The sequence below is a fragment of the Mandrillus leucophaeus genome, unplaced genomic scaffold, assembly GCF_000951045.1.
Source record: "Mandrillus leucophaeus isolate KB7577 unplaced genomic scaffold, Mleu.le_1.0 Scaffold394, whole genome shotgun sequence".
Lineage (NCBI taxonomy): Eukaryota > Metazoa > Chordata > Mammalia > Primates > Cercopithecidae > Mandrillus > Mandrillus leucophaeus.
The window spans coordinates 2,935,078-2,949,819 of NW_012104187.1; the positions used below are offsets into that span (position 1 = coordinate 2,935,078).

Below are 14,742 nucleotides of genomic sequence, written 5' to 3' on the forward strand. Positions count from 1 at the left end.
TACAGTTAATAGAGAAAATTTACAGTATTTTGGTAATTTGAAAGGTTTGTTTTTAAGTTGCTTAGCGTGTTATATTGTTTGCTTGAAAAAATACTCTGCAATGCTTGTATGCTGTCTGTAAGACTTAATGAGAGGGAAAGTCTTTATCACACTGGTATGTTTACGAGAAAATGAGACAGAAAAATAATTTTAGGGCAGATTTTCTTATTTTTTTAAGTCTGATTATTTTTTGCCAACTTTAGAATCTGTGCAACAGGCAAACCAGAATATAGATGAATTTAAAAGTATATTCATGAGGCAGTATAAATAGAATGTTACATAAGATGTCAATATTAAAAACTTCTTTGTAATTTTAATCTAATTTGAGATAAAGTTTATTTGGTAAAATTAACATATTTCTTGTTTAGCATCTAGGGTAATTTACCAGACTAGAACCAACATATTATTATGGCTTAGATTTATAATTTACTTTAAAATACTTGCCTGTGATAGCTGTTAATTCATGTAACAGATTGATTGTTTTGCCTCATCATAAATTTGTAGAAAATATACAAAAATGAGGAATTTTACAGAAACTTTTTAGTTTCTTTAGAAACTCTGCTTTTTTTAACTGATCGGTTTAAATTTTAAAGTTTTTTACTTACTTGATGGTACCTGCTGCCTTTCAGTTTTGGGATGCGAGGCATTAGGGTTCAAGACCTTTTACATCTAATTTTTAAATTTTATTCTAATTATTTCTTCTTGATAAATGGATTTCAAGAAGAAAAGTAAAATGATTTTCCTTTTTAAAGCAAATATTTGATATTTTTATTCTGCTTTGGGGACCTTAGGTTAGTGTTTCTAGTGGTCACTAACAAAATAATGTCATGCAGTAGACTCTTTCAAATACATATTATAATAGTGAATGTACTTTAGATTGATAAACATTGCTTACGAAATACATTAGCAAAACAATACTGATCAATTGCTCTCAGGATTAGATTTTTGTCTGCTTTTTGTTTGTAGTATGCTATGACCTTTGTATTAACCTGAGATCTTCTTAAATAAGATATTTATGAAATTTAGTATGAGTCTTTTTCACCTGAAGTTATCTGGATTGGTAATTGGAACAGTGATCAAAAAAGAATGCTCTTAAGACTCTAAGAATAAAAAATGATAGGTACAACCTTAAAGTTTTAAAATGTGTACTTTATGCACCACTTTTGTGATACAGAACCATTGTTTTTTATTTTTATTTTATTTTTTTTTTTGAGACAGAGCCTCACTCTGTCACCCAGGCTGGAGTGCGGTGGTGCGATCTCAACTCATTGCAACCTCTGCCTCCCAGGTTCAAGCAATTCTCCTGCCTCAGCCTCCTGAGAAGTTGAGACTACAGGTGCCCGCCACCATGCCCGGCTAATTTTTTGTATTTTTAGTAGAGATGGAGTTTCACCATGTTAGCCAGGATGGTCTCGATATCCTGACCACATGATCCGCCCGCCTCGGCCTCCCAAAGTGCTGGGATTACAGGCGTGAACCACGGTGCCCGGCCATTGTTTTATTTTTAAATAAGAGTCCACTGATTGAAGTTTCTTGCACTGATTGAAGTTTCTTGTACTCTTCCTGGCGTAAACTATGCAGATAATCTTGCTTTCTTTAAAGAAGAGTCAAACTAGAGTCTTGTGAAACAATGTAATTGTATAATCTTTGTAGATATCTGTGATTTCCTCCAAGTCTTTCATATTTGGCTTTCTTACATCTAGTTAACATCATTTTAATTTAATTTAATTTTTATTTTCTAGAGGCAGGAGCTTGCTATGTTGCTCAGCTGGCCTCATACTCCTGGGCTCAAGTGATCCCCCCACCTCAGCTGTCCAAGTAGCTGGGACTATAGGCATGCACCTCCATGCTAGTCTTTTTTTGGGGAGGTTGGGGGTACCCTAGGTGGGACATTAAAACAGCATTTTTAACAACTCTTATTTTGAGCTTGCCAAAGCATTCAATTTGGTTTTTCAGAGAAACAGTTCTTACTCCTTACTCATATCTCATCCTTTTTTACATAGTAATTAATTGAATCATGTAATTAGAATAACAAGGAGGTTTAAGAGTTAACACAAGCAGCTCTTGTAAGTATACAGTAAATTAGTTAAGCACATGTAAGTTAAGAGAGTTTTACTTTTGGTGTAAATTCCCTGCATTTTATGAAAAGTTAATTAAAACTGAGCTGCAAATATTTGATGTCTGTATATAGCTGTTGGTTAAGAAGCAGGGTCCAAGCTAAAAGTGGGAGATTCAGAGGCTTCCAGCAAGTGACCTTTACACTGACAGAATCTGTACCCAAATCTTGTCATAGCAACAGTTCTTCAGTCTAATTTCTTTCCTTCCCATTCATCCTCTAAATACCCATTCCTTTGCTGCACTTCACATACATAAGGTCGTTTGGTAGGATTGGGAAAAGTGGCATTTCTGGCTCACTTGTGTTCCCAGGTTTGCTTTTATTACTTAGCATCTAAGAGCCTTAAGAAAACTCCTGTTGCCTGCTTAGTATACCTAAATTATTTTCTATTTCCTCCCAAACAAAATTACAAATGCAAATAATTATTTCCACATTTGATGTGTAAGGCGTTTTTTGGTCAGATGTTTAGAAAGACGATTCAGCCAGTTCAAAAAACAGATATTAAATGTGTATCAGAACATGGCACTACTAGGGACTACAGAGATAAATATGCCTTCTCTAGGACCTTAATGTCAGGTAGCAGTTATAACACATGAGTTTAAATAACCATTCCACAATACGGTATATATGCTTCACATGTTTAATATGAACAGTGACTTCTATAGATATTCGAAGAAGTAAGGTTGTCTCTATTTGGGATGACCAAAAAAAACTAAAAAGAGGAACCACTTGAACTGAGTATTGAAAGATGAATAGACACTTAACAGTTAAGTGCCCACTTTGTATACTAGGTGGTATACAAAGATAATTTTGTAGATGCAGTACTTCCCATAAAATCATACTGTGTTAAGGCTAAAAGCATCCTGAGGAAAACATTTTACAAGAGCCTTTTTTAAAAGAGGCTATCATGTAGCCCATTACTAGGTTCTCAGATTGTATTCCAGGTCTGTAGATTCTGACTATATCTATTTAGGAATTTATATTATAACAGGTAAGTCTGATATGACAAGTCTAAAAAGAATATTTAGACAGAATAAAGTTAATTGATAAGACAGCAAAGTATTTCTTTGATTACACACACATCTGTGAAAGATATGTGTACATTGTTAGGAATGGTAGAAATAAAGTACATAAGGACTGTGAAACCAGCAGAAAATATATGAAGTGGTTCTGTGATTGGGCAAGGTAGAGGTAAAAGTATCTCTTTGATAGTTCCCCTTGCTTTTTGAGAAGGTCCTTATAACCTCCAGAGCGCTAGATTTTGTTCCTTTCCTTTGCTCTGAGAAGGATATTGGGAAAATTATAAGAATTGATAGAAGAACAAAGCCAAAGAGTGAAAAGCTATTATACTTAGTGGATGTTAAATATTTGATAATATTAAATTAATATTAAACATTTCCCAAGTAGGTCAGTATTCAAGGACAAGATGTATGGATGTTACCATATTTAGTCAAATGTATGCCCCATCTAATCTATATAGGCAGAAAAGGTAAAAGTCAACTGAGAAATTAAAGGAAAAGAATACAGTGTTTTTAAATTGATGAGTGAATGGAAGGCTGGTGTGTATGTTTAGAGAGATGAGAGAACACTGGAGAGGAGTAAAATGCATGACTACATACATGGAAGCAGGGGGCGCTTGAGGAAGTGTGTTGAGATAGCTAACAAAGCAAGTAGAGTGATCCCCAGAAGACATGGGTATGAATTAGTATATAACAAGGAACTTGGACTATATCAACAGAGGGCTTAAATTCTTTGAGGCAAGAATTTAATTATAACATTTAAAGTATAGCTCCCGTGACACTTTGACATCTTACCAATCTGTTTCTGCTCTTACAGTGGGTTTGAAGGAAGTACACATTCTCTTGGAATCTGACAAAAACCAGTCTTCTTTGTTGGTTGTATTTGGCTTGTAACCCCAGGAAGTTTTTCTAACCTCCAAAATGCCCGTCTTTGGTATTTTTAAATTGATCATATGTTGTGTAACATGGAAAATAGCAAGTAGCTGATGACATATAATCAGTGCTCTGTGTATATTTTCAATTTAGCCGTTATAACTTAGTTTATTTTTGCAACTGTATCAGAACCTTATGTATTTTTGCCCATAATAATTTAGATTGCTCAGACCATCAGTTTCTCTCATAAAATCAGGAAGTGCCACATATCCCAAGTGATTACCAGTCTAAATCATAGACACAGTTCCCTGTATTTCCTGAGATCAAACAGGTCTTCAGCAGTCAGAACTTAATTTGCTTGAGAATTTGTTTGATTTTTCTAGGAATTCACCATTCAAGTTTCTCTCTGACCTATATATTACGTTTCTCGGTAGCATAATTTATAAAATACAAAACTCATTTGGTTGTGCATTGCCTAAAGTTGTAAATTTGTCACCTTTTTAAGTCCCAGTCCTATCTTTTCTCATTACCAAGCAGATCTAACAAGAACACCATTCAAGTAAAAATTGTCATAGGAAGTTTCCAGCATGCATATCCCCACCCCCATCAGGATGTATAGGTTGCCTAGGAGCAGTGGCTGAGAAAATAGAGGAATCTTCTCTGTACAGCTCTGGCTTTTACCTTAAAAAAAAAAAAAAAAAAAGGTTGCCTGAGAGTAAAGGAGTACTATACTTTATAAAACTATCTGTAAATGGAAGCATCCTCTCTCCCAAGAAGCTGCTTTTCCCGTGTAGACTACAACTGTGGACAAGCCTGGAGGTCACCCTCCCTGACAATTAGGGCCCTTCCTTTCTAGCTCCTTTGCTTCTGCTTGCTGGGACTCTGTCAGAAACCAAACAAACAAAACATTCACAGCTAATTAGCAGGAAAAAAAGTTTCTAAAAGGCTATGAGGCATTTGTTTCAAGCTGAGTCGCCTGCCCTTCTACTTAGAGTTCAACAGATTTTCCAAGGGATGAGGCAGCTTGCTTTTAATACTCTAAAACTTTTTAAAACTTTTCAGACACACACACACACAAACCTGACACAGGAAATGCATAAACAAATGAAAAGAGATGGAAGAGTTCATCTGAATTTTTATAAGCTGAAACTCTACTGCTGCAGGACAAAGGGATACAGGAAAACTGGAATGACCTTACAACATAAGACAGAGATTCCTTACTTCCACCCTCTGAAAGTAAATCCTTGCATCTTACGCAAGTACTCAGAGATCCAAAGACAGACTATAGAGTTTTGTAGGTTATTGCTAGATGTAGAAAAGATAAAAAGCCATAAAATGTTAGGTAGGATGTTAGCAACATATAGTCTCATCAATTCCATATTTTATAGATGGAAATACTTAAGACTCAGATTGGTGAAACAGTTTCCCCAAAGTGACACAACTAGTTAATGGTAGAAATGAAACTTAAAACAGCTGAAAATAAATATTAAAATATAAGAAAAAAATATGTAAGAAATATAAAAACTAAAAAAGAATAAATTTCTCCCCAGGTAGATAACTAGAACTTTATAGTATAAGCTGTCTAATCTTAAACTCCCTGTCAGAATGTTCAGGCTGATTATAATTACAAATTTTCCTCAACTTACCGATTGCATCCTGATAAGCCCATCATAAGGAGAAAATACCATAAGTTGCAAATACATTAAATATACCTAACCTCCTGAACCTCATAGCTTAGCCTAGCCTACCTTAAACACGCTCAGAACACTTACATTTGGCCTACAGTTGCATAAAATAATCTAAAACAAAGCCTATTTTATTTTTAAAAAGTGCTGAGTGTCCCATGTAATTTACTGAATACTGTACTGAAAGAAAATACAAACAGAATGATTGTATGGGCCCTGGAAGTATGGTTTCTACTGAATGCATGTCACTATCTCACCATCATAAAATGGAAAAATTGTTCTGTTAAACCATCGTTAAGTCAAGTTGGGAACATCTGTATGACATAAGTTGTAGAAGGATTCTTACATTGAGTTAGGGCTGAATAAATGGCTTCTACAGTCTCTTCTATCTCTTGGAACAAATGGAAAAAATAGTTTTTAGGCTTTGCATCTCCTTGAATATTACTGTCTCAGGTCAGAGGAAGACAGTAGCTTCTGGTTTTCTGTTTTGTTTTTATTACTTTTTGTGGGTTTAGTCTTATTATAATTCTGTACAGAAATTTTGACTCATCAAAATATAAAATTTTAAAGTTTTTCTATATTTTTCATTATAGTTTTATTACATATTATATGTAATTCTGAGATTATAGTATAAGCCAGTGGGAGAACAAAACAATATAGAGCATTTGATTTTGTGGGCAGATTTTCAGAAATGTACTTACGGTGTTTTCCTATATTGAAGGTTATTTCTAAGCTTCAAACAAAAGATTTGGGCTATCAAAATGAAAAAGAAATAGAGCATCCTCTATATTGTTTCTAGGTATCCTTCCTCATAACTTCCATATTCCTTACTCCCATCAGGACAGGTATTTCCCTGCTCCTACCACTGTAAATCAATGCCTGCCCACCTGCCCGCCTTCCTACCTTCCTGCCTTCCTGCCTGCCTTCCTTTCTCTCTCTCTCTCTTTCTTCCTCTCTCTCTCTCTCCCCGTCTTTCTCTCTTTCTTTGTCTCTTTATCTCTCACTTTCTCTTTTTCTCTCTCTTTCTCTCCCTTTTCCTTTCCTTTCCTTTCCTTTTCCTTTTTCTTTTTCCTTTCCCTTTCCCTTTCCCTTTCCCTTCCCCTTTCCGTTCCCCTTCCCCTTCCTTTCTGTTCCGGGGTACATGTGCAGAATTTACAGGTTTGTTTACATAAGGAAACATGTGCCATGGTGGTTTGCTTAATACCCATCACCTAGGTATTAAGTCCCATATGCACTATTAGCTATTTATCCTGAAGCTCTCCCTCTTCCCGCTCCACCACAGGCCCCAGTGTGTGTTATTCCCCTTCTTGTGTCCATGTATTCTCATTGTTCAGCTCCCACTTATGAGCGAGAACATGCAGTGTTTCGTTTTCTCTTAGTTTAATGCCCTTGTTTCTTAAGTTTTTCTTTGGATTGCTTAATATGTTGACGTTTATATGGAGAGGTAAAAGTAAACCAAAACATTACCAACAGTGCCAGCTTAGCATATTCTCTTATCACTTAATGAACTATGTCAAGAATGTTAAAGGATGGCCGGGCGCGGTGGCTCACACCAGCTCGTTGGGAGGCCAAGGCGGGCGAATCACCAGATATCAAGAGTTCGAGACCAGCCTGGACAGCATTGTGAAACCCTGTCTCTACTAAAAATATAAATATTAGTCGGGTGTAGTGGCAGGCACCTGTAGTCCCAGCTACTTGGGAAGCTGAGGCAGGAGAATCGCTTGAACCCAGAAGGTGAAGGTTGCAGTGAGCCAAAATATTGCCACTCTGCTCCAGCCTGGGTGACAGAGCAAGACTCCATCTCAAAAGCTAAAAAAAAAAAAAAAGGTTTAATGTAAGGATATTCTCCATCTCACAGCTTACTAATCTTGGAAATACTGTATCTTCAGGGCTTAAACTAATTATCATCATTACAAAACCTTCCTTCATCAGGCCAACTGAAAAATTCTCATTGTATGTTCTCCATACTAACTGTGTAGCATTTACTATTTGTATTAATCACAGTAGACTGATAGACCTTAGTCTGTTTCTGGCGTATGCCTCATGTCTGTCTGGTTGATAGGAAAGTGGGCATTCTGCTCTACCTAACCATTCAGGAGCTCAGAGCAATGATGTCTTCACCATCTCCTAGCTCTATCCATCTGGAACATGTGGCCTCCTTGCTCATTATGACAAGAGTAGAGAGCTGGAGGATTTGCATGAGCTTTTCTGTGAGTTGGTTTGGAAATGACACATGATATTTCCATCCACAGTCTATCCAGAACTAGTCCTCTGACCCCACCTAATCTTGAAAGAACAAGGAAATGTGGGAAAACAGAATGTTGAGTGAGCACCACTTTCTTTGCCAGTAATTCTTTCAACAAACTTTATTGATTGATTGCATTATTTACTTCATGCCAGGTACTCTTTTAGGCCCTTGGGGCGGGGGTGGGGAGAGAAAGACAACAATTCCTGTTCTCATGGAGCTTATATTCTATATTCCATATTTTGGTTAATATTTATAGTTATTTTTACATATTCCTTAAGGGAAACTGTTGTGTCTTATATAATCCCCATATATCCTAATAATGTACCACACATATAATAGTGGTTCAATAAAGAAGCATAAATATCCCTGTTTAATGTCTTCTTGTGCAGGAGCCTGTGCTCTATAATTACATACAAAGAACACTCATACATTCTTTAAGTTAGCCATCGTTTAAATGTAAAACCTGTCCCCTGTTTGATGTCTATGCAGGCAGGTTTTGAACTCTTCAGGAAATTTTAAGTACTGGCCAAGGGCGGTGGCTCACGCCTGTAATCCCAGCACTTTGGGAGGCTGAAGTGGGTGGATCACCTGAGGTCAGAAGTTCAAGACCAGCCTGGCCAACATGGCAAAAACCCCGTCTCTACTAAAAAATACAAAAATTAGCCGGGTGTGGTGGTGGGCGCCTGTTATCCCAGCTACTCAAGAGGCTGAGGCAGGGAGAATTGCTTAAACCCGGGAGATGGAAATTGCAGTGAGCCGAGATCATGTCACTGCACTCCAGCCTGGGCGACACAGCGAGACTCTCTCGGGGAGAAAAAAAAAAAAAAGAAATTTAAATACTAATACAGTTGCTTCTAGAATAAAATCTTTTGCTTATGGTTCCATTCATAAGGATTATAAACTCCTTGAGAATAGGAGTTCTTTCTGTTTGGAAAAATGTAAACTACATAATTTTAATACAGTATTATGGGTCAGGCAGTTCAGAGCCCTAATCAATTAAAGTAAGCATTTAATTATTCATTAAATGTTTATTAAGCTTCTGTAAGTGCCAGGCAGTATACTGCAGCTATAAGGATGGATTAGAAGTTTATATCCGCAGGAAATCTAACTTTCTGTGTAGGTAAACTAGAGTTTACTCTGGACCCAAGTAAGTTTTTGTGCTTATTTTTTTCATTAAGCAATTTTGCTATAATTTTATTCACTTGAATTCACCCCCCCCATGAAAAATGGGAGGGAAAAAAGGTTGAAAACAATTTTTTCTATTCGTCCTCTTTTGAATGCTTGAATTCAAAAGCATACCTTAAGGAATAGCCATACCTTAGAACATACCTTAAAGAATAGCCACCTGGTTTCTTCTTGAATACTACCTCCAAAATCAGTCTATTTCATTTTCAGTTAATTATTAGGAAATGCTTATATATATATATAATTTTTATTTTTATTTATTTTTTTTGGAGACAGAGTCTCACTCTGTGACCCAGACTGGAGTGCAGTGGTATGATCTTGGCTCACTGCAACCTCCGCCTCCCAGGTTCAAGCTATTCTCTTTCCTTAGGCTCCTGAGTAGCTGGGATTATAGGTGCCTGCCACCACACCTGGCTACTTTTTTGTATTTTTAGTACAAATGGGGCCTCACCATGTTGGTCAGGCTAGTCTTGAACTCCTACCCTCAAGTGATCTGCCCACCTCAGCTTCCCAAAGTGCTAGGATTGCAGGTGTGAGCCACCACGCTCAGCTTCTTCCTTGTATTTATCCAAAATCAAAACTTTCATCTCTGGAATCATATATAGTAGTTTATACCATTCTTTCCTATAATAAACCTTGAGATATTCTATGGTAGTTAGGAAGTTATCCCCAATCTTCTTATCTCTAATCCCTTATAAAAACAGAGTTTCAAGCTGCCTCCCTGTTTAATCACTTTCCTTTTAAAGTCTATTTGCCAGTGTATCTTAAAGTGCAATACCCCAAACTGTACACAAGGATGGTTGAAACAATGTAAAGTTGTACAGTAAAGTAGAATTGCTTGAGTTCATAGAATGTTAAGGAAATAATGTTTCCTGGAGTGGGTATATTGTAATTTGATTTCAAAGCATAGGTACAATATGAAAAAAAAGAGAAAACATGAGGAGTGTTTGAATAAATGCTTAGAAATAGAGCAAAAGGAAGATAAAAGCAGTGAATGAAACTACGGAATGTATTGAAACTCTCAGATTAAGTAGAGTAGGTTAGGATGATTGGGTGGATTGCAGTCCTTAGATGTGTGGATTTGGATTAAACGTGTATTTCAAAGAGGAAGTTTTAGTGGGATTATGTGCCATAGCAGGAAGAAACATTAACAGAGAAATGTTCAAATTTGGCAGGACTACTAGGAAGAGTTTGCTATTATGCAGCAAAATGAAGTAAAAAGGATGCAATTAAAAAGGTCACATAAGCAAGAAGATACAGGATTTGGCAGGGGAATTTTGGTGAAGTATGCAGCACAAAACTCATCCTTTGTGTTGGAAAACAAGATCCTTGTCAAATTGGTAGAAGTAGTTATGAAAAGGCCTGGCACAGTGGCTCACACCTGTAATCCCAGCACTTTGGGAGACCGAGGCGGGTGGATCACCTGAGGTCGGGAGTTTGAGACCAGCCTGACCAACGTGGAGAAACTCCATCTCTCTACTAAAAATACAAAATTAGCCGGGTGTGGTGGCGCATGCCTGTAATCCCAGCTACTCGAGAGGCTGAGGCAGGAGAATCGCTTGAACCCGGGAGGCGGAGGTTGCGGTGAGCTGAGATCGTGCCATTGCACTCCAGCCTGGGCAACGAGAGCGAAACTCCGTCTCAAAAAAAAATAAATAATAATAATAAGAAGAATAGCTAACATACATATAAGGCCTAATTATGTGGAAGATGTCATTCTGTTTCCCAGGTATTAACATATTTAATCTTCATAACAGTCATATAAGTTAGGTACTTTTATTATCGCCATTGTATGGATGAGAAAATGGACGTACAGAGAAGTTAAATAATTTGCTGAATGTCACATAGCTAGTAAGATGGCAGAGCTGAGATCTTAATTCAGATAGTCTGGCTCCAAATCTGTCCTCTTAATCACCATATTTCACTGTGCTATACTGTGATGATTGATTTCAGCCTACTTTCTTTTACCTCTCATAAATAACTAATCCGTGCCCTTCTTTTCTTGCATGTGCCACATTTCCTACTCCCCTCAAGGAGCCAATGCCTTCCTGACCTTTTCTTCTTCCCTACTATTAAAACTTACTCTGTGGAAAGACGCTAATAAGCTCATTCATTCACACCAAGGTATAAATGACTCATATGGCTTAATATAAAATAATACTTCTTTAGGGCTGACTTTTTTTACGGGGGGTGGGGAATGTTAAGGGGCTACAAAAACTTAACCGAAAACCCCGTTGAAACTTAAACTGTATATAGGCATGGGAGAATGAGTAAGTTGGGTGATGGCCATCTGTGCTCTTCCAATCGTACCATTGTTTACCTGGCCTAGGGCTTGTGTGAATCCTCATAGAAATGAAGTAGGAACGTAAAAGTGGGGATGAAAAGAATTAAGAGATCTTTTACTATATTAATAATATATCTGTATTGTATTGAGTCAATTATTTTAGGAATACCTAATTTTTATTAGGTGGGGGAGTTCTGATAGAACCCCAAGAGACACAGACCCCCAGGAGAAAGCTTTAATTTGGCCACAGTCATAGATGAAAAGAGTTTCTAGGGTTTAAGTATTTATGTGTTTACATCTGAGTCAAAGTAGTGTCAAAGATTTTGTTCCTTTTTTTCCTGCAGAAATAAAGCTCTCTCAGATGGGTCTATGATTTATCTGCTCTAGGAATCTTATAGTCTAGGAATGTTACCCTAGAGTTATTCTTGATACCCTTCTTTTTCTTATTTCACCTCAGTTCGTCATCAGGGCCCTTCATTTCTTGCTTTATTAGGTTTCTCATATATTTCAGTCTAGTTCAATTCAGTAAATACTTACTTACTGAGTACCTGCTTAATGGCAGATACTGTGCTCTGGGCATGTAAGTATTCCTATCTCAATTTCTCATCTGGAAGAGAATATAACATGATACAAAGCAGTTATAGACATGTTTAAATACAAAAGGTAGTATACAAGGGAGAATTACACTGCCAGAGAAGGTCAGAAAAACTTGCAAAGGAGATGGGTCTTGAATGGGTTTTCAAGGATTAATAAGAGTTCATCAGAATAATGCCAGGGAAGCACAATATTGTAGGCAGAGGGCAAAGCAATTGCACAGACATGGAAGCACAGTGTGGGCTGGTAGCTGTTATACAAGTGGTATTCCTATAAAATATCTGCGGTTTGAGCCAAGGAGTGTGGTAAAAGATCTGTTTTGTTTATTTTCATTGTCAGGATCTCATATGCCTAGAGCATCAACTTGTTTATTTTTGTGTATGTCATTATTTAAGACCTAGTTTTTTTTTTTTTTTTTTTTTGGTACACCACTAAAGCCTTACCTGTGTGCCACTCATTGAGACTTCGGTCACTGTATTTTGACACCTAAGTGTATGTATGCAGTATGTATCCTCAGTCCTCAATCCTCAAGACTTCATGGTAACGGTTTTTATACTGGTCTCTAAGGTTGGTAGAAGGAGGAGTGGCAACTTTCACTTTTATATACATGCGCATATAAGTTTTATAATCAGATTTGAAAATAATTCTGAATATCTATCGTAGTTAAAGGGCTAATATGAAAATAGCAGTAGTACTTTGTTAGTCACAGTAATATAAATTACTATGCCAAATCAGTTCAGCAAATGAGTTTTTCTGCTCTTTGTACATGCAGCAGTATATTATGAAAATAGCTGGCCGGGTGCAGTGGCTCACGCCTGTAATCCCAACACTTTGAGAGGCCGAGGCGGGATCACAAGGTCAAGAGATCAAGACCATTCTTGCTAACACAATGAAACCCCGTCTCTACTAAAAATATTTTTTAAAAAAATTAGTCGGTCATGGTGGTGGGCGCCTGTAGTCCCAGCTACTCAGGAGATTGAAGCAGGAGAATGGCATGAACCTGGGAGGTGGAGCTTGCAGTGAGCCAAGATCGCGCCACCGCACTCCAGCCTGGGAGACAGAGCGAGACTCCATCTCAAAAAAAAAAAAAAAAAGAAAGAAAGAAAATAGCATACAATGGAAGAAAACAGGAAGAGGATACCTCCTTTCCATATCTGAGAGAAAAAATAGTTTAAAATTATACTCAGAATTTCTTGTCGTAACTGGCTCTCCAGGAGAGAAAAATCATAGACAAATGTTTAATTTCTACTCATCATAAAATCTGAAAACAAAAAGAAAAGCTATAAAATGAATATAATGCTTTAAAATTAAGTTATATGGAAAATATTATTGAAGCATACTGATTTTTATGCTAATTTATGTATGCCCTTTTTTTTTTTAAGGATGCTGGGCAGTTTTATGCTAAATATAAAGAAACAAGATTGAAGGAAAAGGAAGATGCACTGACTAGAACTGAACTTGAAACACTTCAAAGTGAGTTTTAAACATTAGTATTTTAACAATATCATATAAAATTAATGATTTAAATGTGAATTATCTTTTAAATTCAACAGTAATTAAATTTTCTGGTTTTCTTTTTTTTTTTTTCCCACTCCCTAGTGGAGGCACTTGTACTTAATGTGTTTAACATGGAACATACTACATTATAGCATTACTTTACCACCCAAAGTTTGGTATCAGAAGGAAGGATAAAATCAGCTTGAGTCATGTAACTCCTCAAATCCAGGGGCATCCAAAGTCTGCAAAGCCCTAAAATACTTCAGTATTGTAATTACAATTGATATTTAGTGCTAGTTTAACCGGTTAATCACCCAACTTGCTGTGTAACGGTTGTAGTTAGGAAACCTGAAAATACCAATGATTTTTGTTTTGAAAAGTTTTGTTTCATTTGCAGTATTGTTATATAGTGTGAACAACTTTGTATAAATTATCAGTATGTTGAAAAGAAATCTTCCATTGAACACAAAGACAGTTCTTGCTGATTTTAGGAAAAGTTGAATATATTATTTAAAAAGGGTGTTTTCTCAGCTCCAGTCCTTTTGTCTATTTTTGCCTTCTCTACCTCTTGGCTCCCACACATATATGCTCTGTCTCTTTGCATTTCTTTATTTTTATTCCAAGCACTTAATACTACTTTAATTTATATGTTAGTTTTGTTTACCATCTGATTTCCACCCCACCCCCCACCCCCAGTAGAATGTAAGCTCCGTAAGGATAAGGTCTTTATCTGTTTTGTTCACTGTTATGTCCCAGGTTCTAGGGGTTTGGGTGTGGTCATTTTAGGGGGTCATTTTTCAGTCTGTCACAATCCTTCAGGTGTCTGGACAGCTTTAGAACAGAGACCGTTCATCTTTGTGTCTGCAACATCAAGCAGGGTCCTGGCACATAATAAATGTTCGGTAAATGGATGGATGTATGAATTCATGTAATGCCATGAATATTAATGAGCATCCACTGAGCACCTAGCCGTATAAAACACCATCTCGAGAAACACATTATTTAATTCAAAAAGTTTCAATACTTACAAATACAAAGTAATATTCACATCAACTATATAATTGTTTAAAGTAGACTTCTGTTAAGAAGAAGGAGTTAGAATGATAGAGGATTATTACATACCAAGATTGACATGTGTGTTAAGAAGTAGGAGTGTGCAAGTGAAACTCTGTCATTTTTATGTAATTGTTATTTTAGGAAAA

The 14,742-nt window shown here is 36.7% G+C and overlaps 1 protein-coding gene across 1 annotated transcript in view; it reads left to right on the forward strand.

Moving 5' to 3' along the window:
* Positions 1–14,742, forward strand: part of DNAJC1 (DnaJ (Hsp40) homolog, subfamily C, member 1) — a 233,883-nt gene that overhangs the window by 85,852 nt on the left and 133,289 nt on the right. The window contains exon 7 of the mRNA XM_011991332.1: positions 13,426–13,516. Coding sequence (XP_011846722.1) covers positions 13,426–13,516 — 91 coding nt within the window. The remainder of the gene's footprint in view (positions 1–13,425; positions 13,517–14,742) is intronic.